Below are 23,816 nucleotides of genomic sequence, written 5' to 3'. Positions count from 1 at the left end.
TGACATGGTGCCTCGAACCGAGTGGCCTCTCAGCATGGCCGGCCAGGGTGGCTGAGGGGTTCTAGGCGCTACAGTCTGGAACCGCGCGACCGCTACGAATTCTGCTTCGAATCTTGCCTGGGTGTGTGTGATGTCCTTAGCTTAGTTAGGTTTAAGTAGTTCTAAGTTCTAGGGGACTGATGACCTAAGAAGTTAAGTCCCATAGTGCTCAGAGCCATTGGAACCATTTGAACCACTCCGTGTGGCAGCAAGTGTACGACAGTGTGATTTGCACTAATACATTAGTCGCTAGAAGTGTGTAATATAGTGATATCCACAATACCTCGGCCTGTTGGGTCCTTATGTCATGTCCACACAGTGACATCAGAAACTTCTCGCCACCATCGCTAGCTCCAGATGGAACCCCAGATAGGTTTTACAGAAATTAGCCAACAGCATTGGCCCCTTAGTTAGTTTGGATTTATCTTGAGTCTATCGACGAGTGCAAAGTCTCAAAAGACTGCAAAATGTACCGGCGACTCCTGTACAAAACAAGAGTAGAAAAAGGACCTGCAAAATTGCAGATCGAGCCCCATAACATATGTTCACTGAAGAAGTCTTGAACATATTCGAAGTTAGCATAAAAAAAATTTCCTTGAGACAGAAAAGCTTTTGTTCACAAATCAGTACAGATTTAGAATGTATCGAACGTGTGAAACTCAGCTTGTCTTTTCTTGCACGATATCCTGTGAACCATGCATGAAAGACAACAGGCAGTTTCCATATTCTTAGAATTTCGGAAAGCGTTTGACACAGTGCCCCACACGGAATAGGTTCCCAGATATGTAAGTGACTGAAACACCTCTTAAGCAGTAGAATCCAGGGCATTGCCTCAGACAGCGAGTGTTTGTTATACACAAGGATATCTTCAGAAGTGCCCCAGGGAAGTGTGACAGTATTGTTGTTCTCTGTATAGAAAGACGATCTGGTGCATAGAGTGAGCAGCAGTCCGTAATTGTTTGCTGATGATGCCGTCTTATATGGGAAAATGTCGTCATTAAGTGAGTGTAGAAGGATACAGAGTGAATTAAACACAACGTTTATTTGGTGTGATAGTGACAACTTGCCGTAAATGTGGAAAAATTTAAGCTAATGCGGACCAGTACGAAAAACAATCCCATAACGTTCAAATACGGTATTAGCGTTGTGTGGCTCGACACAGTCACATCAGTTAAATGTGAAATGGCACACACATGTAATTTCTGTAGTAAGGAAGGCAAATGATCGACTTGGTATTATTGGGAGAATTCTAATAAATGTGTATCTCACACGTAAAGGAGACCACGTATAGAACACTACCGCTACCCTATCTTGAGTTCTGCTCGAGTGTTTGGGATCGCTACTGTTGACAGCAACCTGCAACACACTCGCATCCTGCAGGATGTCCACATTTCAGGCTTCATCCGCCACAAGATATACTCGCCTGTTCCCAGACACCGATCTACATTCGTCTCATATGTCGGTAAACGTTCTGGACATCACTCCCACGTGGTGTCCACGGAGTCTCACACAGCAGCCACAAGGGGCACCAGGCCTGTTGCCAGTGGAGCGCACTTCCACAGCTGTCTCACTGTGATCACAGGCACTATTTTCCTACACAATCTCACATGCTTACTAGCAGACCTCACTGTATCTGTGAGCAGCGACATTTTAAGGCCGGCACTGTGGAATGGTACTTCAAACTCAGCTATTGAACCAGTTATTCGTTCGAGGTCCTTGGGCCAGATGCCAACAACGATAGTAGTCTATCAATTTGAATTCCAACTAAGGCACTCTCATCGAATAGTCGCTGTACTGTGTTTAACTTCTAGCCCCTACTGAACTTAGGGCACAATTTACTTCTTCAGAGTTTAACTTGACGCCAGCTAAGTACATGTTGCCTCCCTTTGCCGAGACCATGACTACCTGTGTGATTAACTCCACAACATTCCAAATGAATCGCAACTTGCGCCCATTTTCTTATTCATTTTGGCCTTTGGCAACTTGATCATTGTCTCCCTTGTTCGGACTAAAAGTACCAAACGAACTTCCATTTACATGTAACGTAAAACCTCACAAAGGAGACTTGTGTTCTTGAACAATAAATAAACTTGTTCTAGTTTGTTAAACTGGACAGTGTTCTCATTGCTCCTCAACACACGTGCAACGTATCACCATCAGGTTGGATTAAAAGACCACTCAAGCAATTCACAGACGTGTTGCTACATTTGGTTTGATCAACACTCGAGTATTATGGAGATGCTTAGTGAACTCAAATGGGAATCACTAGAAGAAAGACGACGTCTTTTTTGCGAAACACTATTGAGAATTATATGAATATATGGTGTCTCTCCTTTTGGACATACCTGAAAGAACAGTCACCAAGTATATGCCTCGATGGGCTTTGAATCCGAAACCTTCAGGGCGTTCGACTTCCAGTGGGAATCTAAAATTGGCGAGCAAGGAGGACGTCGATGGGGACTGCACATAAGTCGTATATTGAGGTGGGAGTGTGGGCTAGCTAAATAGCTAGCCTGTGCTACCTGCTGAATTGAACTCGGCTACATATACTTGCAAGTGATGATGATGGTGATGTTGTTCCATACTTCGAGGGGCATAGGGGACGATGTGGGAGACCCGCACCATTTACTAGGCAAGGTCCTAGCGGAGGTGATTTGCCATTGCCTTCCTCCAAGCGTAATGGTGATGAATGATGATCATGAAGACGACGCAACAACACCCAGTCATCTCGAGGCAGGGAAAAATCTCTGACCCTGCCAGGAATCGAACCTGGGACCCCATGCGCGGGAAGCGAGAACACTACCCCAAGACCACAAGTTGTGTCGCTGAAAATATTCCTCGGACGCAGGATGGCATAAGGAGGACCACGATCGGATAGTGCGACAAGCTTCAGCAGTAAAGTGTCGACTAGCTTGTTCATTGCATGCTAAGAAGGATCCACGCGTGCTGCAAAGTACGAGTAGGACCACACGGTATTCATGTTGTCCAATACCAGGTTTTTATATCACAGACATTCAGAGTTGTGAACTATCGGAGAGATTGCGTTTGTTTTGGTTACTTTATTGTTTTCAACTCCCAGTAACGTCAATATTTTACGCTGTACAGTCACATCAATGTGACCAACTGTCAAACTCCTGAATAATTATCTTTTGTAGCGCGGGCCTGCAGGAAGAGGTTCTGGAAGGTACCGACTGGGATGGGTAGCCGAGCCAACTCTAGCGTCATGGTCAGCTGGGCTAGGTTCCTCCATTGAGGATCCAAGGCTTGTCCCATACATTCCCGATTGGGTTTAAATCCGGGGTGTTTGGTGGCCAGGAAAGTACGATAAAAACATCCTGGTGCTCTCCAAACCATCCATTTAGGTTTGCGAGCTGTGTTACACATTGCGTTAATCTGCTGGTAGATGCCATCGTGCTGAGGAAAACAAACTGCATGTAGAGGTGTACATGGACCACAAGGATAGATAGATACTTATGCTAGCCCACAGTGCATTTCATAATAACATCACCCAGGGAATGCCATGAAAACACTCCCCAGACCACAAGTCTCGCTCCTCTGGTCCTCTTCCAACAATTATTGCAGTGCTTTTACTTTCTGACGTTTCAGCCATTGGAGTCTCTGAAATGGTCACCTATCGCCACTCAGCAGTCAGCATGGGTGAATGAACCAGACGCCTCCTGCGGAGGCCCATACACACCAATATTCGCTGAACGGTCGTTGACGAGACATTGTCGGTAGCCTCTTGGCTCATCTGGGCCGTTAGTTGTTCAGTAACTACCCGTCCATTCACCTGCACAGCGCAGCCGTCATTCATCCCTGACATCTACGGCTTTTACGGTGCACCACAGTACCCTTGGCGCGGGTTTAGGATAGCGCCATTTTGCTGTGAACGGTATACTTTCACCATAGCGGCACACGAACATATTACAAACTTAGCTGTTCCGGAAATGCTTCCACCCATGGACCGAAAGCTGCGGTAAGTCCTGTTACGTGATGTTGTTACATGGCAGCTGCAGTGAAATTCTACTGTGCAACAGCCTTTGTCTTCACCTGTAGGATGCCTACCCACACTTCTTTCAGCTACCTCGTTCATAAATTTAATAAGCCTCTGATCATTGAATTGACTGCATTTCACAGGAAACAGGACACACAATTTTTAATTTAAAATGTACTGGCTTCAGTATCTCGGTAAGCACAGAAAGTATATGCGATGACAATGCACATAAACACTTGAACTCTGCAAAGAGCAAGCGTTTGTGCTGAATCACAACTCTAAATCGAACCTTTCCATCTTTACCTAACGAGCCAGCCAAACACCTCTGTTAGCTTGCTTTAGATAAGTCCAGTAGTGCCTCCCTGACACTTTGCAGACATCGAAGATGCAGATTCAGCTCGTAGTTTCGAGCTTTGCTGCAGCCTCCACTCCACTGGAGAGTGAAAGAGTGAAACATCCATTCTGTAAATATTTTTACGCTCTATTGCATGCCAAAAGAGATGGCTCAAATGGTTCAAATGGCTCTGAGCACTATGGGACTTAACTACTGAGGTCATCAGTCCCCCAGAACTTAGAAATACTTAAACCTAACTAACCTAAGGACATCACACACATCCATGCCCGAGGCAGGATTCGAACCTGCGACCGGAGCGGTCACGCGGTTCCAAACTGACGCGCTTAGAACCGCACGGCCACACCGGCCGGCCAAAAGAGAAGGCATTATCGTTTTCTACAGAACAGTTTCGATATGAAGTTTGAACTGAAACGATCTAGAAGCAAGCGTTTTAGATGCATACATCTACGGGAAACCCACCTGTTAATGTGGATGATGAAGCCGTCGTCGACGCCCCTGCTCAGCATGTCCTGCACTGCCTCCCTGGTGCAGATGCTCAGACCCAGCACGTTCACGTCCAGGATTCGTTTCCAGTCTTCCGTCTTGCCAGCTGTCAGCATATCAGAGTGTCAAACACCAAAGAATAGTAACGAATTCACAAATTTTGTTCATATTCGACAATGATGAATTTCGCGACTGCATTGGTGCCTTTCTTTACAATGAAATTGATTGCTGCAGGATATAGTGATCGATGCGCTGTGTCCAATTTTCGTCCAAAGCGCTAGGCGTGTTCTTTCGTTTGTTCGCAAGGGGAGGCCGATGTTGTCCTCATCTTTCGGCCAATCTGGAATGACACAATCGAGGCGCATGTCCCGCAGTTTTTCTCGAATGAATTTACAGAACCTATTCGGTAAAAAAACTTCATTTTTGCTCCACCTGTAGCTTCATATGTGAGGTTCATTATGAGGTGCCCATCATTTCGTTAGATCTCACAGTTACTGTGATATTTTATGTGAAAGTGAGACACTCCATCTTCAGGCCATGAGTGGCCTACCGGGACCATCCGACCGCCGTGTCATCCTCAGTGGAGGATGTGGATAGGAGGTGCATGGGGTCAACACACTACACTTCCGGTCGTTATGATGGTATTCTTGTCCGAAGCCGCTACTATTCGGTCGAGTAGCTCCTCAATTGGCATCATGAGGCTGAGTGCACCACGAAAAATGACAACAGCGCATGGTGGCCTGGAGGGTCACCCATCCAACTGCCGACCACGCCCGACAGCGCTTAACTTCAGTGATATTATGGGAACCGGTGTATCCACTGCGGCAATGCCATTACCACGTGGAAATGAGACACTGCGCGAAATTCGAAAAAGTTTGCAATGAAAAATAGGAGTCGCTATGATTTTGCGTTTGCTGCATATTTACATAATATGTTGCTGTGTACGAAATTCAGCTAACTTATTGAATTTTTCTTTAGATTTGGGTGGGGGTCCGTATTTGTCGCCAGTCTCGAGAAAAATGATCTGATGTAGCACATTCATCTGCGATTGAACCGCGTCAGCGATAAAGCCAGAGTGAAATATCCACAACATTCCTCATATTTCACAAACAGCTTGAGATATCGAAATGAGATTATGGCAAATGATAGCACACCAAGAGGAGAGTAGTTTTTCGTATCATTGTTATGCAAAACTTCATTATCTACCATATTATTCTACTGACTACAGACTTCTTTGGTGAAAGAATGTCATTTTTAAGGGCCATCGATAGCTGGTGAAACGGGAAATGCTATGGGTTTTGGAACAACATAAGTGTAGACGCAATTCTTCAGTTCCTCGCTTCATAAACTTAATAAACAACTGTTCCAGAATTCTCTCGCATCTGTATAACATCTTGGTGAGGTAAGACTGTGTAAACTGCACACTATTTTGGCGAAAGAAGCAAATTTTAACATGGGAACAAGAAAAATATATAGGTTTCACTCAAAATTCGCCACTCATTACACTTCTCAGACAGTTACAGCCAATAAGCCAGGCGAAAATAAATCGCTGCATTTTCGGCGGAATTCTTTTTAGATACTATTCAAAGCAGAGGCGACAGATTTTTTTGAATCATCACTGTGCAAATGTAGGTGAGGAGGATATCCGCTTAATATTGATCAAAAATGTGAGTGTAGGCTTCAGTTTAGAACAGCACTTCCCCTCCAGCGCTCGGCATTTTCCCTACAGCGCCTGCCCACAGCCCCCTCCACAATCACTCTCCTCACACGTGCCCTGCCCTCTCCGCATCTGCTGCCCATAGTATTCTGCATGCACTCTGTCAGAAGGCATGAGGCAGGAAGATTTCAATCAAGGGCGTGTAAATCTTGTAAATCTCATATCATTGCCATCAATGGACAAAGATGTATCGATGGCAGAGACCATTGACATTGTAGGTTTAGTAGCTTGGCCACAAGCGGCGGCAACTGTTACCGTGTGACCACTGCCCACGCAAGTCAGCTGCCTAGGGAACTAAAAAAATGGCGATGTAACTTTCTGCAGAGCAGAAAATCCAATTCCCTTTGGGACGCTGCCTCAAGCAAATAATCGCCAGTTATGCTACGTCACGATCTTCTCACTGCTGTTGGACTCTGCCGAAGTAGCCATTGCGTCCTGTTGTACTGCCGCTGGACTCTGTCAGCAGAGCCCAGCAACAGGTGATGTGCTCTGAAATATTTCCTCTGGACGTCTGCTGTCCACCCCACGCCAGCTCTGAGGCTGCTATCAGTAAGCTAATGTTTTTGTTTATATAGCCAATGCCGAGATATGTGGTGCATTAACTGGGTAGGTGTTACCTCATGTCAAGCCTAGGTCCACTGACTGAATTTAAAAATGTTTTTTATTCCAGTCTTTGATCACAATATGAATTCTTTAGACGATGACCGGTTTCAGTCCGTAATGACCATCCTCAGATCTTTTTTACACCATGTCTGAAGTGATAAGCCAGTTGCAATAATGACTGTGCGGATGATGCAGTCTATTCTACACCTTATTTTAGTTTTATATGGCGATGCCGATTATATTTCTATGTTTTGACGATGCCATTATGGTCTTATCACTTTAGGACATGGTGTAAAAAAGATCTGAGGATGGTCATTACGGACTGAAACCGGTCATCGTCTAAAGAATTCATATTGTGATCAAAGACTGGAATAAAAAACATTTGACAGTATTGGATCACTGTTTGTATACGCGACCATGTCACAGTTGGTGACTGAATTTTTCTTAGTAACTTATAAGTCAAAATTCTAATTAGACAGTCTTTCTAAAATAAAGGCTTCAAAATACTTCGCAAACATTATGAACAATCATTTTTCCAGACGTTTTAATAACACAAGAACTCATTTGTTACGTTCTGTATGTTATGTATTAAATTTCATTAGATTGAACTAATTATCGCTCTGGCAAGTGCAGTCAAGATGCTAGGCATAAATAAACAATGTCTGGGAATAATAAGACTATCACGACATGTGTGCTTTAACCTGTACATACACTATGTGATCAAAAGTATCTGGACACCCCCAAAACATACGTTTTTCATATTACGTGCATTGTGCTGCCACCTACTGCCAGGTACTCCACATCAGCGACCTCAGTAGTCATTAGATATCGTCAGAGAGTAGAATGGGGCGCTCCACGGAACTCACGGACTTCGAATGTGGTCAGATGCTTGGGTGTCACTTGTGCCATACGCCTGTAGGCGGAGATTTCCACATTCCTAAACATCCCTAGGTCCACTGTTTCCGATGTGATAGTGAAGTGGAAATTTTAAGGGACACGTACAGCACAAAAGCGTACAGGCCGACCTCGTCTGTTGACTGCCAGAGACCGCCGACAGTTGAAGTGGGTCGTAATGTGTAACAGGCAGACTATCATGGCCATCACACAGGAATTCTAAACTGCATCAGGATCCCTGCCAGTGCTATGACAGTTAGGCGGGAGGTGAGAAAACTTGGATTTTATGGTCGAGTGGCTACTCATAAGCCACACATCACGCCAGCAAAATGCCAAACGAAGCCTCGTTTGGTGTAAGGCTCGTAAACATTGGACGATTGAACAGTGGAAAAATGTTATGTGGACTGACGAATCACAGTACACAATGTGGCGATCCGAGGGCAGGGTGTGGGTATGGCGAATTCCCAGTGAACGTCATCTGCCAGCGTGTGCAGTGCCAGCAGTAAAATTCGGAGGGGGTGGTGTCATAGTGTGGTCATGTTTCTCATGGAGGGGGTTGCATCCCTTGTTGTTTTGCGTGGCACTATCGCAGCACAGGCCTACACTGATATTTTAAGCACCTCCTTGCTTCCCATTGTTGAAGAGCAATTCGGAGTTGGCGATTGCATCTATCAGCACGATCGAGCACCTGTTCACAATGCACGGTCTGTGGCGGAGTGGTTACACGACAATAACATCCCTGTAACGGACTGGCCTACACAGAATCCTGACCTGAATCCTGCAGAACACCTTTGGGATGTTTTGGAACGCCGACTTCGTGACAGGCCCGATCGATCGACATCGATACGTCTCGCTAGTGCAGCACTCCGCGAAGAATGGGCTGTCATCCCCCAAGAAGCCTTCCAGCCCCTGACTGAACGTATGCCTGCGAGAGTGGAAGCTGTCATCAAGGCTAAGGATGGGCCAACCCCATATTGAATTCCAGCATTACCGATTGATGGCCCCACGAACTTGTAAGTCATTTTCAGCCAGGTTTCCGGATACTTTTGATCACTTAGTGTAATTGTATAAAATAGATGTGTGCAGAGGTTGGACAAGAATACGGAAACACGGAGAGAAATGCATACTTTAACATAAATGCGGATCCTCGCCAGACTTCCAGATTACGCTAGTTTATTTAGCAAAGAACGGCACCTGTGCAATGTTCTCAAAACAATTCAATGTCAGTCGCGGCCAGAACACTGGTTGGTTGGTCGATTCGACGGAGGGGACCAAACAGCGAGGTCATCGGTTCTATTTGATTAGGGAAGGAAGTATCTGTGGCCTTTCGAAGGGATTATCCCAGCATTTGCCTGAATCGATTTAAATCGGGATGACCAGACGCGGGTCTGAACCGTCGTCCTCCCGAATGCGAGTTCAGTGTGCTAACCATTGCGCCGCCTCACTCGGCCAGAACAGTGTTCTGTGTAATGATGAGTGTATTATGTCGAAGGTCAGTACATTCGAAGAGGGGCAAATTGTTGGTGCTCGTATGTTGGATGTTTCCGTAACCAAAGAATCCGAAGTATTTCGTCTTTCAAGAAGCATCGAATCGAAGATTTATATCTCTTACAGGGAAAGCGGAGAAACATCATCCATTAAGTCTCAAAGCGTACGAAAATGCGTGTTCATTGTTCGCGACGGACGGTCATTGAAGAGGATTATTGTGATCTAAGAGGACGACAGCAGCAGAAGTCACTGCAGAACTGAATGTCGCACTCGCGAACCTTGTCAACACTAAAACAACACGAAGGGAGCTTCATAAGCAGAGAATTCCAAGGAGAGCTGGGATTCCAAACCCACTCATCAGTGATGCAAATGCCCTGAAGAGGAAAACATTGTGCTGTAACCATAAAATGTCTCCAACTTCTGGCCGAGTTTACGTCCCAAGTGGGAAACATGGTGGTGGTTCGGAGATGATTTGGACAGCCATATCGTGGTATTCCATGGGCTCCAGATTACTCTGCAAGATCGCATTACTGCCAAGTAGTATGTGACAGTTGTGGCTGATGAGGTCCATCCCACGGGTCACTGTTTGTTCCCCAATGGTGATGCGTTCCGAGACGTTAGAGCCCCTGATCACACAGCTCTCATCGTCCAGTACTGGTTTTGTGAGCACGAAGATGAACTGTCACACTTCCCCTGGCCACAACAGTCACGAGATCGCAATATTATTGAGCGTTTGTGATCTGTTTTGGAGAGAATGGTGCGTGATCACTATCACCTCCATCATCGTCACCTGAGCATCCCACAATTTTGCAGAAAGAAAGGCGTAATATTTCCTTGAAAACCATACCGTACCCGTATTGGTCCATTCAGAGACGACTGGAAGCTGGTTTCAATGACACTGAGTTTCATTCACAGTATTAGGTATGGGAACGTGTTTCTGGTGTTTCCATATTTTTGTCCAACCCCTGTAAATGCCACTTACAAGACGGAGGTGCTTCTGCTGAGACGCCAGCGTTGTTGATGAGTACGTCGACGCCACCCAGGTTGTCTTTAATCCACCTGAAGACGGACATGATGCTCTCCTCACTACTGACATCTCCTTCTATGGCGTGCAGTTTGCCCAGTGCGTCTTTCAGTTCCAACTCCTGGACATGTAACACACATTCTTACCGAATGCAGTAGTGGCACGTATTTGTGGATTCCAGCATATGGTGCAACAAACCCAAATGCCTCCATTTCATTCATTTTTCTGAAACTTTGCTGAAGGCACCTAACATGTATTTTCGAAACTTCAGCTCCGTGTGGATTCAGACTGTGTAGACTGACATATAGCGTTTTGGCGTAAGCACAAGCGCCGGAACGAAGACGCAGTACGTAAGACTAGAGAAGGCGGTGAGGAAGCGTCGGCCAGTGGTGCGCGCAATAGGAAAGCGATGCTCCAAGCGCGCCCTCTGCAAGAAGTGAATATTGTAAGTGGGCTGCTTCTGTGTTGGCAGAGCTGTATAGCGCTTTCCATTGGATCTCTGACCGTGCTTTCTTTGTAAGAGACTCTGTGGCTGTTTAGACTCGTTGTTGGAAGTTAATCGCCAGTACTGTTGGGCAGTTGGAAGTTAGTCACCAGCAGTGATGCAAGCACTGTTGGGCAGTTGGAGGTGAACAACCAGCAGTGATGGATGTTACATGTGAGAAGTTAGCACTGATGGAAGGTTGAGGTCTGAAGTGTTAGCGTAGGCTAACGATCTGGAAGTATCCGACTTGGAGATTGAAAATTATTCATGATTATATATCTTTGTACTGTGTGACGGTACGTCATATAAATGGACGTTTGGAGAAAGGGAAAGGGAGTTTTTGTTATGAGACGTGTGAATTATAAATTATTTCAAGACTGTGTACGTGTATGCGATGTATAACAAATAATAAAGAACGTAAGTTATTATTATCAAAACACAAATATCGATGTAATTAACCAAATACAGTTTTTTGGTATAATCTCTGTGAAACATAGGCCATGAAGATCAGAGACAATGCTTTGATTGAACGGGCTCTCCTGTTGTGTTTCGTCTAGCGGTAGGTTGCCTTTGTAGTGCTCTCTGATAATCAACGTAAGTTTTATCTGTATTTTGAAAAATATAATAGAAATTGTTATTAGAAAGTGTTTATTATTGACTTAGTTGTCACCTCTCATAATCGCAACCATTAATTATAATTAACAAAGCTTTTTACAGGACTTCGTAATGCATGGAGCTCATCTCCCATAGCAAGATTTAGTCGGCCATTACGCTGAATGTATTATACAAGGGGTTACAAAAAGGTACGGCCAAACATTAAGAAACATTCCTCACACACAAAGAAAGAAAATATGTTATGTGGATATGTGTCTGGAAACGCTTACTTTCCATGTTAGAGCTAATTTTATTACTTCTCTTCAAATCAAATTGATTATGGAATTGAAACACACAGCAACAGAACGTACCAGCGTGACTTCAAACACTTTGTTACAGGAAATGTTCAAAATGTCCTCCGTTAGCGAGGATACATGTATCCACCCTCCGTCCCATGGAATCCCTGAGGCGCTGATGCAGCCCTCGAGAATGGCGTATTGTATCACAGCCGTCCACAATACGTGCACGAAGAGTCTCTACATTTGGTACCGGGGTTGCGTAGACAAGAGCTTTCAAATACCCCCATAAATGAAAGTCAATAGGGTTGAGGGCAGGAGAGCGTGGAGGCCGCCTCTACCAATCCATCGGTCACCGAATCTGTTGTTGAGAAGCGTACGAACACTTCGACTGAAATGTGCAGGAGCTCCATCGTGCATGAACCACATGTTGTGTCGTACTTGTAAAGGCACATGTTCTAGCAGCACAGGTAGAGTATCCCGTATGAAATCATGATAACGTGCTCCATTGAGCGTAGGTGGAAGGACATGGGGCCCAATCAAGACATCATCAACAATGCCTGCCCAAACGTTCACAGATAATCTGTGTTGATGACGTGACTGCACAATTGCGTGCGGATTCTCGTCAGCCCATACATGTTGATTGTGAAAATTTACAATTTATCACGTTGGAATGAAGCCTCATCCGTAAAGAGAACATTTGCACTGAAATGAGGATTGACACATTGTTGGATGAACCATTGGCAGAAGTGTACCCGTGGAGGCCAATCAGCTGCTGATAGTGCCTGCACACGCTGTACATGGTACGGAAACAACTGGTTCTCCCGTAGCACTCTCCATACACTGACGTGGTCAACGTTACCTTGTACAACAGCAACTTCTCTGACGCTGACATTAGGGTTATCGTCAACTGCACGAAGAACTGCCTCGTCCATTTCAGGTGTCCTCGTCGTTCTAGGTCTTCCCCAGTCGGGAGTCATAGGCTGGAATGTTCCGTGCTCCCTAAGACTAAAATGAGCTCTAACATGGAAATTAAGCGTTTCCGGACACATGTCCACATAACATCTTTTCTTTATTTGTGTGTGAGGAATGTTACCTGAAAGCTTGGCTGTACCTTTTTGTAACAGCCTGTATAATCAAAATTTCAAGTCATAATATTAAATGTAAATGCGAGAGACTTCTCAGCTTTTATCTTTTATTAATTTCTAAGTTAAAATTAATTTCAGTTACCAAAATTTACAGCACTGAATCAGTTCAGTATGTCTCATTTTGGCCACCTAACGGCAGACGAGATTCTCTCCAGTTTTGCCTTGCAAATAACGAAAAAGAAATATTCAAAATCATTACATTTCGAAATATCTCAGTTAATCTTTATGTAATTTGGTACATAAATAACCAGTAGCCCCTGAGACCCATATTAATAATTACAGTTTGCGTAGGAATACGCATATTTTCTACATAGCAGCGCTCACGCAAACTATTTAATAGAAGGCGGTGAGTCGCGCGCTGTGTTTAAAAAATATTATATCGTACGTACTTCGGGGCAGCCGATGTCCGTACGAGTGTTATCGCTGTATAAGTTAATTAAAAGTCTCATGCTAACCCATAACAGTTAAAGCCACCCCAACCAAAATCATAAAATGTATAATTATAAAAAATAAAAAATATACACGTATGCCGTGATAACTGGATCTCAATGATGATTTATATTCGTGTTCGAACTGGATGTCACATTATTAAGGTAGAAAATACATTATTTAGTTTGCAACAAAATGTTTCCTTTGCTAACCACATGCCTGTTAGTAGATAGTGGCTTTAGTAGTTAGGATCTTTTATTTAGCTGGCAGTCTTGACGCTCGCTGTATTGCAGTAGTTCGCGTAATGAAGATTTTTGTGAGGTAAGCCCTTAATGAAATGTATAGGTTATTGTCAGGATTGCTTCTTATTCAAGGCCATTCTTTTGTATTAATTATTTGAAGTCAGGTTGTAAATTTTTTTGAGCAGTCAGATTGCGTTGCGCTAGAATATTGTGGGTCAATGTTGACATGATAAGAAAAAAAAAAAAAAGAGAGAAAGTAGGCTCAGTACGTTCAGTTTTACTCGGCTGTTTCAGAGTCAAATAACGTAGAAGTTTCATCTTCTCAGTCGTTCAGCAATTTTAGTACCGACACACACATTTAAATAAAGAAGTTTCAATATAAGCGCCGCTCTGCCGACCTCGGCCGCTGAGATCGCCTAAGTGTAGTGGAACGTTTTACGGAGCGTGCTACAAGAACAACTAGTAGTAGTCCTATTCAGTTACTTGTCTGGACTTTGCCTATAGCAATGACTATTACTATTTGCGTGTTACTTGCGACGACGATGTAACTCCAAAGTTAAGTATTTTCAATTGCTTTATAGAAATAAAACTGCTAATGTTATTTGTTTCAAATCTTGTATAGCATTCCGAGAACGCTGCATCCCTTAGGCACCCTATAAGCGACGAGTAAGCAAGATCCCATATATACACTCCTGGAAATGGAAAAAAGAACACATTGACACCGGTGTGTCAGACCCACCATACTTGCTCCGGACACTGCGAGAGGGCTGTACAAGCAATGATCACACGCACGGCACAGCGGACACACCAGGAACCGCGGTGTTGGCCGTCGAATGGCGCTAGCTGCGCAGCATTTGGGCACCGCCGCCGTCAGTGTCAGCCAGTTTGCCGTGGCATACGGAGCTCCATCGCAGTCTTTAACACTGGTAGCATGCCGCGACAGCGTGGACGTGAACCGTATGTGCAGTTGACGGACTTTGAGCGAGGGCGTATAGTGGGCATGCGGGAGGCCGGGTGGGCGTACCGCCGAATTGCTCAACACGTGGGGCGTGAGGTCTCCACAGTACATCGATGTTGTCGCCAGTGGTCGGCGGAAGGTGCACGTGCCCGTCGACCTGGGACCGGACCGCAGCGACGCACGGATGCACGCCAAGACCGTAGGATCCTACGCAGTGCCGTAGGGGACCGCACCGCCACTTCCCAGCAAATTAGGGACACTGTTGCTCCTGGGGTATCGGCGAGGACCATTCGCAACCGTCTCCATGAAGCTGGGCTACGGTCCCGCACACCGTTAGGCCGTCTTCCGCTCACGCCCCAACATCGTGCAGCCCGCCTCCAGTGGTGTCGCGACAGGCGTGAATGGAGGGACGAATGGAGACGTGTCGTCTTCAGCGATGAGAGTCGCTTCTGCCTTGGTGCCAATGATGGTCGTATGCGTGTTTGGCGCAGTGCAGGTGAGCGCCACAATCAGGACTGCATACGACCGAGGCACACAGGGCCAACACCCGGCATCATGGTGTGGGGAGCGATCTCCTACACTGGCCGTACACCACTGGTGATCGTCGAGGGGACACTGAATAGTGCACGGTACATCCAAACCGTCATCGAACCCATCGTTCTACCATTCCTAGACCGGCAAGGGAACTTGCTGTTCCAACAGGACAATGCACGTCCGCATGTATCCCGTGCCACCCAACGTGCTCTAGAAGGTGTAAGTCAACTACCCTGGCCAGCAAGATCTCCGGATCTGTCCCCCATTGACCATGTTAGGGACTGGATGAAGCGTCGTCTCACGCGGTCTGCACGTCCAGCACGAACGCTGGTCCAACTGAGGCGCCAGGTGGAAATGGCATGGCAAGCCGTTCCACAGGACTACATCCAGCATCTCTACGATCGTCTCCATGGGAGAATAGCAGCCTGCATTGCTGCGAAAGGTGGATATACACTGTACTAGTGCCGACATTGTGCATGCTCTGTTGCCTGTGTCTATGTGCCTGTGGTTCTGTCAGTGTAATCATGTGATGTATGTGACTCCAGGAATGTGTCAATAAAGTTTCCCCTTCCTGGGAGAATGAATTCACGGTGTTCTTATTTCAATTTCCAGGAGTGTAGTTTGAAAATTATATCTGAAATGAATTCTGTAACTTTTACGAATAGAAATTCTTAGTATATTGTATACCTGCATTTTTTGGGATTCTACATCGAATTTATAACCACATATCTGGTATCATACGGTGTAAAAACTTTAGTGAGCACGTTTACAGAAGAAACCTGAAAGCAGACTGAGTGGAGTCGGTATGTCTTGAGTTAGTTGGGTTGGGTTGGGTTGTTTGGGGAAGGAGACCAGACGGCGAGGTAATCGGTCTCATCGGATTAGGGAAAGATGGGGAAGGAAGTCGGCCGTGGCCTTTCAGAGGAACCATTCCGGCAGTTGCCTGGAGTGATTTAGGGAAATCACGGAAAACCTATATCAGGATGGCCGGACGCGGGATTGAACCGTCGTCCTCCCGAATGCGAGTCCAGTGTATAACCACTGCGCCACCTCGGTCGGTCTCTTGAGTTAGTCGTAAAGTTTCTCCCGTTGATATCAGGGTACAGTTATAGGATGTTCTTAGCTATTGTCATGGAAAGGGGCGGGGTTAGATGTATTTGATGCAGAGTTTTTCATTTAGTCTTGGAATTCTGGTTAGTGTGTTGGTCCTATTTTGTGTGGTGGTAAGAAAGATGAAAGTAATAGGACTAAGAGAAATGAGATTAACGACAAACTTTATACCGAAACTGGGTTCCACAAAGTAGAGAAAGTGAAGAAATTCTGCTGCCTTGGAAGCAAAATAATAAATGACGGGAGGAGCAAGGAGTACATAAAAAGCATACTATCGCAGGCAAGGGGAGCATTCCTGGCCAAAAGAAGTCTACTGGTGTCAAACATTGTCCTTAATCCGCTGGAGAAATTTCTGAGAACGTTAGGTCAGGAGCACAGCATTGCATGGGAGTAAAACATGGACTGTCAGAAAACCGGAAAAGAAGAGGATCGAAGCCTTTGCTGGCCCTGGTGGCCGAGCGGTTCTAGGCGCTTCAGTCTGGAACCGCGCGACCGCTACGGTCGCAGGTTCGAATCCTGCCTCGGGCATGAGTGTGTGTGATGTCCTTAGGTTTGTTACGTTTAAATAGTTGTAAGTTCTAGGGGACTGATGACCTGAGATGTTAAATACCACAGTGCTCAGAGCCATTTGAACCATTTTTTCGAAGCGTTTGAGATGTGGTGCTACAGAAGAAGGGTCAAAATCAGATGGACTCATAAGGAATGAGGATGTTCTTCGCAGAATCGTCGAAGAAAGGAACTTACAGAAAACACTGACAAGAAGACCGAACAGTATGACAGCACACTTGTTAAGACATCAGTGAATCACCTTTTTGGTAATAGAGGACGTAAGGTGCAATTACTTCTTGTCCATATTTTGTAATAGGTCACGCAAGTCGCGTTTCAGCTGGGGTAATCCCTGATGCTTCATAGCCGATGTCCAATCTCAGTGTACTGAGAGTCATCGTTCTGTCGTAAATACACACATCAAAAAAATTTTGCATTACCCTGGTTCCCACAACTCCTGACGATAGACGTTGACTGTGGATATTGTATCACAGACACAGTCCATTTGACTGTTCAGAGATGCTACTGAACCCGCCCAAAGATGTAAACAACCACGCATGAGAGTGCCTATTAGACGGAGGGGATCCCACAGCCGATCAATAACAGTCATTCCACCAGGAATGAAATACACGGCTCGTGTTGTCTGTAGTTCAACCATGCCTAGACGGTCAATACCGCGGTTCTATCGCGTCCGCATTGTTACTTTGTGCCAGGAAGGGCTCTCAACAAGGGAAGTTTCCACGAGTCTCGGAGTGAACCAAAGCGATGTCGTTCGGACTTGGAGGAGATACAGAGAGACGGGAACTGTCAATGAGATGCGTCAATCAGGCCTCCCAAGGACTACTACTGCAGTGGATGACCGCTGCCTATGGATTATGGCTCGGAGGAACCTGACAGCAACGCCACCATTTTGAATAATGCTTTTCGTGCAGCGTTACGAGTCAAACTGTGCTCAGTAGGCTGGACGATGTGCAGCTTCACTCCCAACGTCCATGGCGAGGTCCATCTTTGCAACCACGACGCCATGCAGCGCGGTACAGATGTGCCCACCAAGATGCTGAGTGGACCGCTCAGGACTGGCATCACGTTCTCTTCACCGATGAGTGTCGCATATGCCTGCAACCAGACAACTGTCGGAGACGTTTTTGGAGGCAGCCCAGTCAGCCTGAACGCCTTGTACACACTGTTCAGCGAGTGCAGCAAAGTTGAGGTTCTCTGCTTTTTTGAGGTGGCATTATGTGGGGCCGACGTACGCCGCTGGTGGCCATGGAAGGCGCCATAACGGCTTTACGATACGTGAATGCCATCCTCCAACCGATAGTGCAACCATATCTGCAGCATATTGGCGAGGCAATTGTCTTCATGGACGGCAATTGGCGCCCCCATCATGCACATCTTGTGCATGACTTCCTTCAGGATAACGACATCGCTCGACTAGAGTGGCCAGCATGTTCTCCAGACATTAACCCTATCGTGCGTTGCCTGGGATAGACTGAAAAGGGCTGTTTGTGGGCGACATCACCTACGCAAACACTCTGATGCTACGACGAATCGCCGTTGAGGAGTGGGACAATCTGGACCAACAGAGCCTTGCTGAACTTGTGGATAGTATGCCACGACGATTACAGGCATGCGTCAATGCAAGAGGACATCCTACTGGGTATTAGATGTACCGGTATCTACAGGAATCAGGAACACCACCTCTGAAGGTCTCGCTGTATGGTGGTACAACATCCGATGTGTGGTTTTCATGAGCAATAAAAAGGGTGGAAGTGATGTTTATGTTGATCTTTATTTCAATTTTCTGTATAGATTCCGGAACTCTTGAAACCGAAGTGATGCAATACTTTTCTTTGATTTGTGTAGTTTAGTGACGGTCGGACGATTTAATTCGGCTAGTGTTGCAGAATCATACTCTATAATCGTTCTAATAAAGGTATTTTAGGTGTATATAGCTGCGCTATCGGAGCAGTTACGGAAACGTCCTCTAATTTTTTCTAATGAGGAATTGCCATTGACTAGTGTTGTTTATTATCCGTCTTATGTGCGTCTTAAAGCGGAAATATGTCTCCAGATGGACTACCAAGTATTTTTCTGAGTCAATCAATGGAAGGGTGATGTCTAGGAGAGTGAATATGATGTTGTTATTTATGTGTCTTCCGTCGGCTTGCCTAGATACGCCTAATGTACATCAATTTTTTCAGTGCTAGCAGCTGCCGCTATTTTATCGTGTAATTTTCCCAGTGTACAACTTACTATTTGGCTGGATCTTGTCAAGCGATAATTCCTGGTTACTGGTTTCGGCGTTATCAGGTGCACTTCGCTTTCACCTGATACGGTGTCATCGAACCTTTTACTTCGATATCCTACAGATAAATCTGATGCACCTGTTGCGATAACAACAGACAGAATAAAATAGCTCGTAGATGTAAAAATACGCAGCGTTATCTCTTGGAATTTTTCCGTTCGTTTAGCTGCATTCGTACAAGTGACTGAAAGTGCTTACTGAGGTCGTCGTCAGACATTTCAAGCACTCACCGCTGTACAATTATATTAGGCAAATTTTTAGCAACACTTGCCCTTTTCTGTCCTCCAGCGCCGCACGTGTAGTTTTATAAGGTAAACATATATCGTTAAATTACCCTGCTCGTGTTGTGTAGCACGCAGCGCGCTGGCTTTCGAGACACGGATCGTATTCGCATACCACTTTAACTACTCTTGGTCCGAAATATTTATGTAATTATTTATTTCTTGCTGACCAGGTTAGGGCCTTAAGTCCCTCTCTTACATCTGACCAGGAACAACATGTGCAAAATAAGTTTAAATAGAATTTAAAAATTTAGCTTCAAGACATAATTTATGTACCTTTTCCTCAAAGACTATTGAAGAGATTTCTACAAAATTTTCTCTGTTTAATCTCTTCTGTCCTGAGGGTTTTTCGTTAAATCAAACTGGAGAATTTTAATAATTATGTAATTGTAATTCTGTAAGTATAATATAAAATGCATGCAAAATTCCAAGCGCTTTGCCCCATATCCCAGCTTATAATCAATATTTCAAAATTTACTCTCGAGACAATATTTATTGGTTTTATAGAACTACGTGTACATAATTTCATAATTCTATTCTTCATGGATTCTGAGCAAAGGATACATACACTTTATAAACATACTTTTCAGGAAATGCAACTTAAATACAACCTGTAGTTTTTCTTGTGTCACCTCTTCACAAGGCCCCAGATTTCTACTCACGATCTTCTTTCCCTTAAAGGCACCTCTTCAGGTTTCTTATTTTCAGCTTCGTTGCTTTACCAGGACTTCAACTATCTTTCACATGCAGGAAGGCGCTGTAAACCTGTTTTTCTCAACGTGTCTTGAGTGAAATTTGCTCTCTTAAAGCCCTTTCTCTACAATACCTTCATCCTCCCTACGTCCCCATCATTAAATACAAGGACTGTATCATAAATTGCGATTCTGAGAAGTGTAGCACATGTAAATGTGATTTTAGCACATCGTTTCCATATGAGAGGATTTAAAGACTTATTTGGATACTATATTTTGTCATGAACACATTTGTGGGAGTAGGAAAAGGCGGTTTTATTTACAAAACAAGTATTTCTATGCTTGCTGCGGAGTATGGCCACGCAAAAAAGAAACTTGTCATCGAGAATGCAATTTGTAAACCTGTCCTTGTGAATGTAGGGGCTGTTATCGCTCTGAGACTGTACATATTGAAATGTTGCTTCAAAAAATGGCTGTGGCAGGAAGGTCACATCACATATTTAACTATTTTTCGGGCACTGCCAGTGCACTTTATAAGTAAAACTTTGGGAATTTATTTTCCATGAGTTCTACTAATAAATAAAAAATCGAAAACTGACATCTTCGGTCAATTTCATGAACGTCCCTCTTTAAGACTACCATAGAGTAGTTCAGCATATTTTAATCATGTTTAGTATTACGGAAACGGAAGGGATAGGGAAAGAGGAGAAGATTTAAGTGGCAGTGAGAGTTTCTGTTAGGAAATAAGAGAATTTAAATAGACAACTCTGTCAACAGAGGGATGAGAAAAGTAGTAGAGGAGGTGGGATTGATGAGAGTGACCTTCAGACTAGTATACTGAAGAAATTGTTATTGTGATAGAAGGGAGGCCATTACCTGCCTCTTGAAGTTTGGAAGGAATTTAATTTCTCTGATTTTTTGAGGAAATGTGTTCTAAATCTACATTTCTGATACGGGAAATTATTCAGAGAACAGGGAAATGTTATGTGATGGTGCAGAGAGGATTTTAACTTGTTGAGAACGAATATTTCTGCTGTGCTGTTAAGATGCTAGTGTAAGAGTTGAAGATAACTAAGAGGGAGTGCAATCATTGAGAAGACGATAGAGCAGGCATAGAGTATGACAGTCTCTATGCTTATCGGCACACACCCTTGACAATTGTTCGCAGACAGGAGTGAAACGGTTGAAATAGCGTTCATCACAAACGTATCGCACGTAAGCATTCATCACCAGTTCTAGCCTGTATCAGCTTCCGTATGAAAGACCTTGGAGAATAGCAACACCGAAGTCAAGTATGGTGAGTCTACAAGTTACTTTATAAGCTCGAAAGGAAATAGTTCTTTATATTCCTGTAGCGAATGAAGTGACGTTGTATCTTCTTACAGACTGTCGTTGTGTTTCCTGTCCAGTCTAAGTGATGGTCCAGAATTAACCCCAAGTACCTTACAGAAGAGGATAAGTTGTTTCTGTGCCATTTAGGATTAAGGGTGGAAGAGATGATCTGAACTGTTGTTAATAATTCTTTCGTGAGCGACTAAGGTTGCTTGCATTTGAGATGGGTTGAGTTGCAAACGTATGTCCTGCACCCACACAGATAAGGCACATGAGTCTGTTGGTCTTACACATGGATATAACTGAAGATCGTCAGCGTATAAGCGATATTTGCAATAGGAGACACTGGCTGACACGTCGTTAACAGATAACGAAAAAAGTAATGGGCCTAATACTCATCCTATTGGGACCCCTGGTACTACGTCCCTTCATTGGGACTTTTTAGTTTCAAATAAACTTTTCAAGTGCTTCTCATATTCCTTTGAAGATATCCTTTAATAAATATCTAAGCTGTGTAGTACCAAGCATTCAATCTGTTGATGCAACTTTTTTTATTGTTTATGAATAAGGGACTCATGATCTGCAGTGCCTAATTGCCAGGTGATGATATAATTGTAATTTATTTGTGTTGTTACCTCATTTAGATCTGTTCCTATGAAAATGTCTTTACAATATTGAAAAAGACTGTAACAAGCAATCACCAAACGTACAAAACAAAAGACAGAGTAATGTAACAAGCCTCAGATGCAAAATATTGCTTCACACAGTGAAAGCAAAATTATGTTCTACTACATTTTCAAAACAACAAGTTCCGATATTTAACAAAAATTGAGAAAAAATATAATATAAAATAAAAATATCGGCACTCGACTTCGCAATTTTGGTATCAATGTACTGTGTGGAATATATCTCCCATATATACCAGTATGTTTTGGAATAAATATCGATGTATTTGGATATCGAAACTTTATCGCATGCCCTAGCTCATAGTGGCCCAAGCAACTGCTCACTCTGCCCCTGTATGGGGCACAGTGAGCATAAGGGAAATCTTTACTTTTACCGTATTTAACCCAAAACTGTTAATGTGAGGGCAAAAGCGACAATTATAAAACCAATGTAATTACGTGAGTCGTGGACGTTGTTTCAACTTTCTATTACAGTTACAGTAGCTGAAAACAAATACTAAGTGAGTTTTGTGCTCATTGTGCCCCAGCATCCCCTTTTAGAAGACAGAACAGTGTAGCAACGTACATTGATGTAACACCATGATTCTGTGTAGAACGAAGTGCTAACTGTTAAGCGACGGTGACAGTAACAATAACATGTCATCTTTGTAGACAAGGATTATTTCTAAATTTAAGTATTCTATCTTGAGAGTTTTAATAAAGTGAACTGCTAATTTTGTATGTGTGTTGTAGTACCTGTCTGACCTCCTCCTGAAGTAAATGTAAGTTTACTACAGTGCCTCTACAGGTTATGCTCCAATAGAACGTTTTCTTCGAGTTATTTCGTAATTACGTAACACAGCGTATGTTCCAAAATCGTACTGCAGATCGACGTCAGTGACACGGGTCTACAACTGCAGCGGCCTCACCTTAACCTTGTGCGCCCTCCGGGCCACGCCCACGACGGTGAGCCCTTCCCTGAGCAGGGCCTGCGTGATGGCGGCGCCGATGCCCGCACTGGCGCCCGTCACCATGGCGACACGTCCCCTGTACCTCTCCATGGCTGCACAGCCGCCGCCGCCCGCAGTGTCCGCTATTTGCGACGCAGCTCACACGGCGGCGAGCCGGTCTCGCTAATTATAAAGCGGCCCTCAAGGTCACCCCCCCACCACTACCGCGGGAAGTGGGACGCACTGCAAACTTATCAGCTGGATGGAGCGAGCGTTTGCTTCGCAGTAGCGGAGTACTCTGCTGCCTTCTGTTTTACTGGAAACGAAATAGCATTATTCACATAAATCGAGAACTACTCTGTTGTTCCTTCTTGTTTTCAAAATACACTCCTGGAAATGGAAAAAAGAACACATTGACACCGGTGTGTCAGACCCACCATACTTGCTCCGGATACTGCGAGAGGGCTGTACAAGCAAAGATCACACGCACGGCACAGCGGACACACCAGGGACCGCGGTGTTGGCCGTCGAATGGCGCTAGCTGCGCAGCATTTGTGCACCGCCGCCGTCAGTGTCAGCCAGTTTGCCGTGGCATACGGAGCTCCATCGCAGTCTTTAACACTGGTAGCATGCCGCGACAGCGTGGACGT

The 23,816-nt window shown here is 44.6% G+C and overlaps 1 protein-coding gene across 2 annotated transcripts in view; it reads right to left on the bottom strand.

The window, feature by feature from the left end:
* The window catches only part of LOC126143858 (dehydrogenase/reductase SDR family member 11-like), a 56,007-nt gene extending 32,695 nt beyond the window's left edge, over positions 1–23,312 (bottom strand). For both annotated transcript variants that reach the window (XM_049915453.1, XM_049915454.1), the window contains exons 1-3: positions 23,146–23,312; positions 10,556–10,718; positions 4,848–4,977 (exon numbers count right to left, since the gene is read on the bottom strand). In XM_049915453.1, coding sequence (XP_049771410.1) covers positions 4,848–4,977; positions 10,556–10,718; positions 23,146–23,277 — 425 coding nt within the window. In that variant the 5' untranslated portion in view covers positions 23,278–23,312. The remainder of the gene's footprint in view (positions 1–4,847; positions 4,978–10,555; positions 10,719–23,145) is intronic.
* Between the last annotated feature and the right edge of the window lie 504 nt (positions 23,313–23,816).

The sequence above is a fragment of the Schistocerca cancellata genome, chromosome 2 (assembly GCF_023864275.1).
Source record: "Schistocerca cancellata isolate TAMUIC-IGC-003103 chromosome 2, iqSchCanc2.1, whole genome shotgun sequence".
In the NCBI taxonomy this organism is placed as follows: domain Eukaryota; kingdom Metazoa; phylum Arthropoda; class Insecta; order Orthoptera; family Acrididae; genus Schistocerca; species Schistocerca cancellata.
The sequence above is the reverse complement of the archived record's forward strand: the minus strand, read 5'-3'. Positions and strand labels throughout refer to the sequence as shown.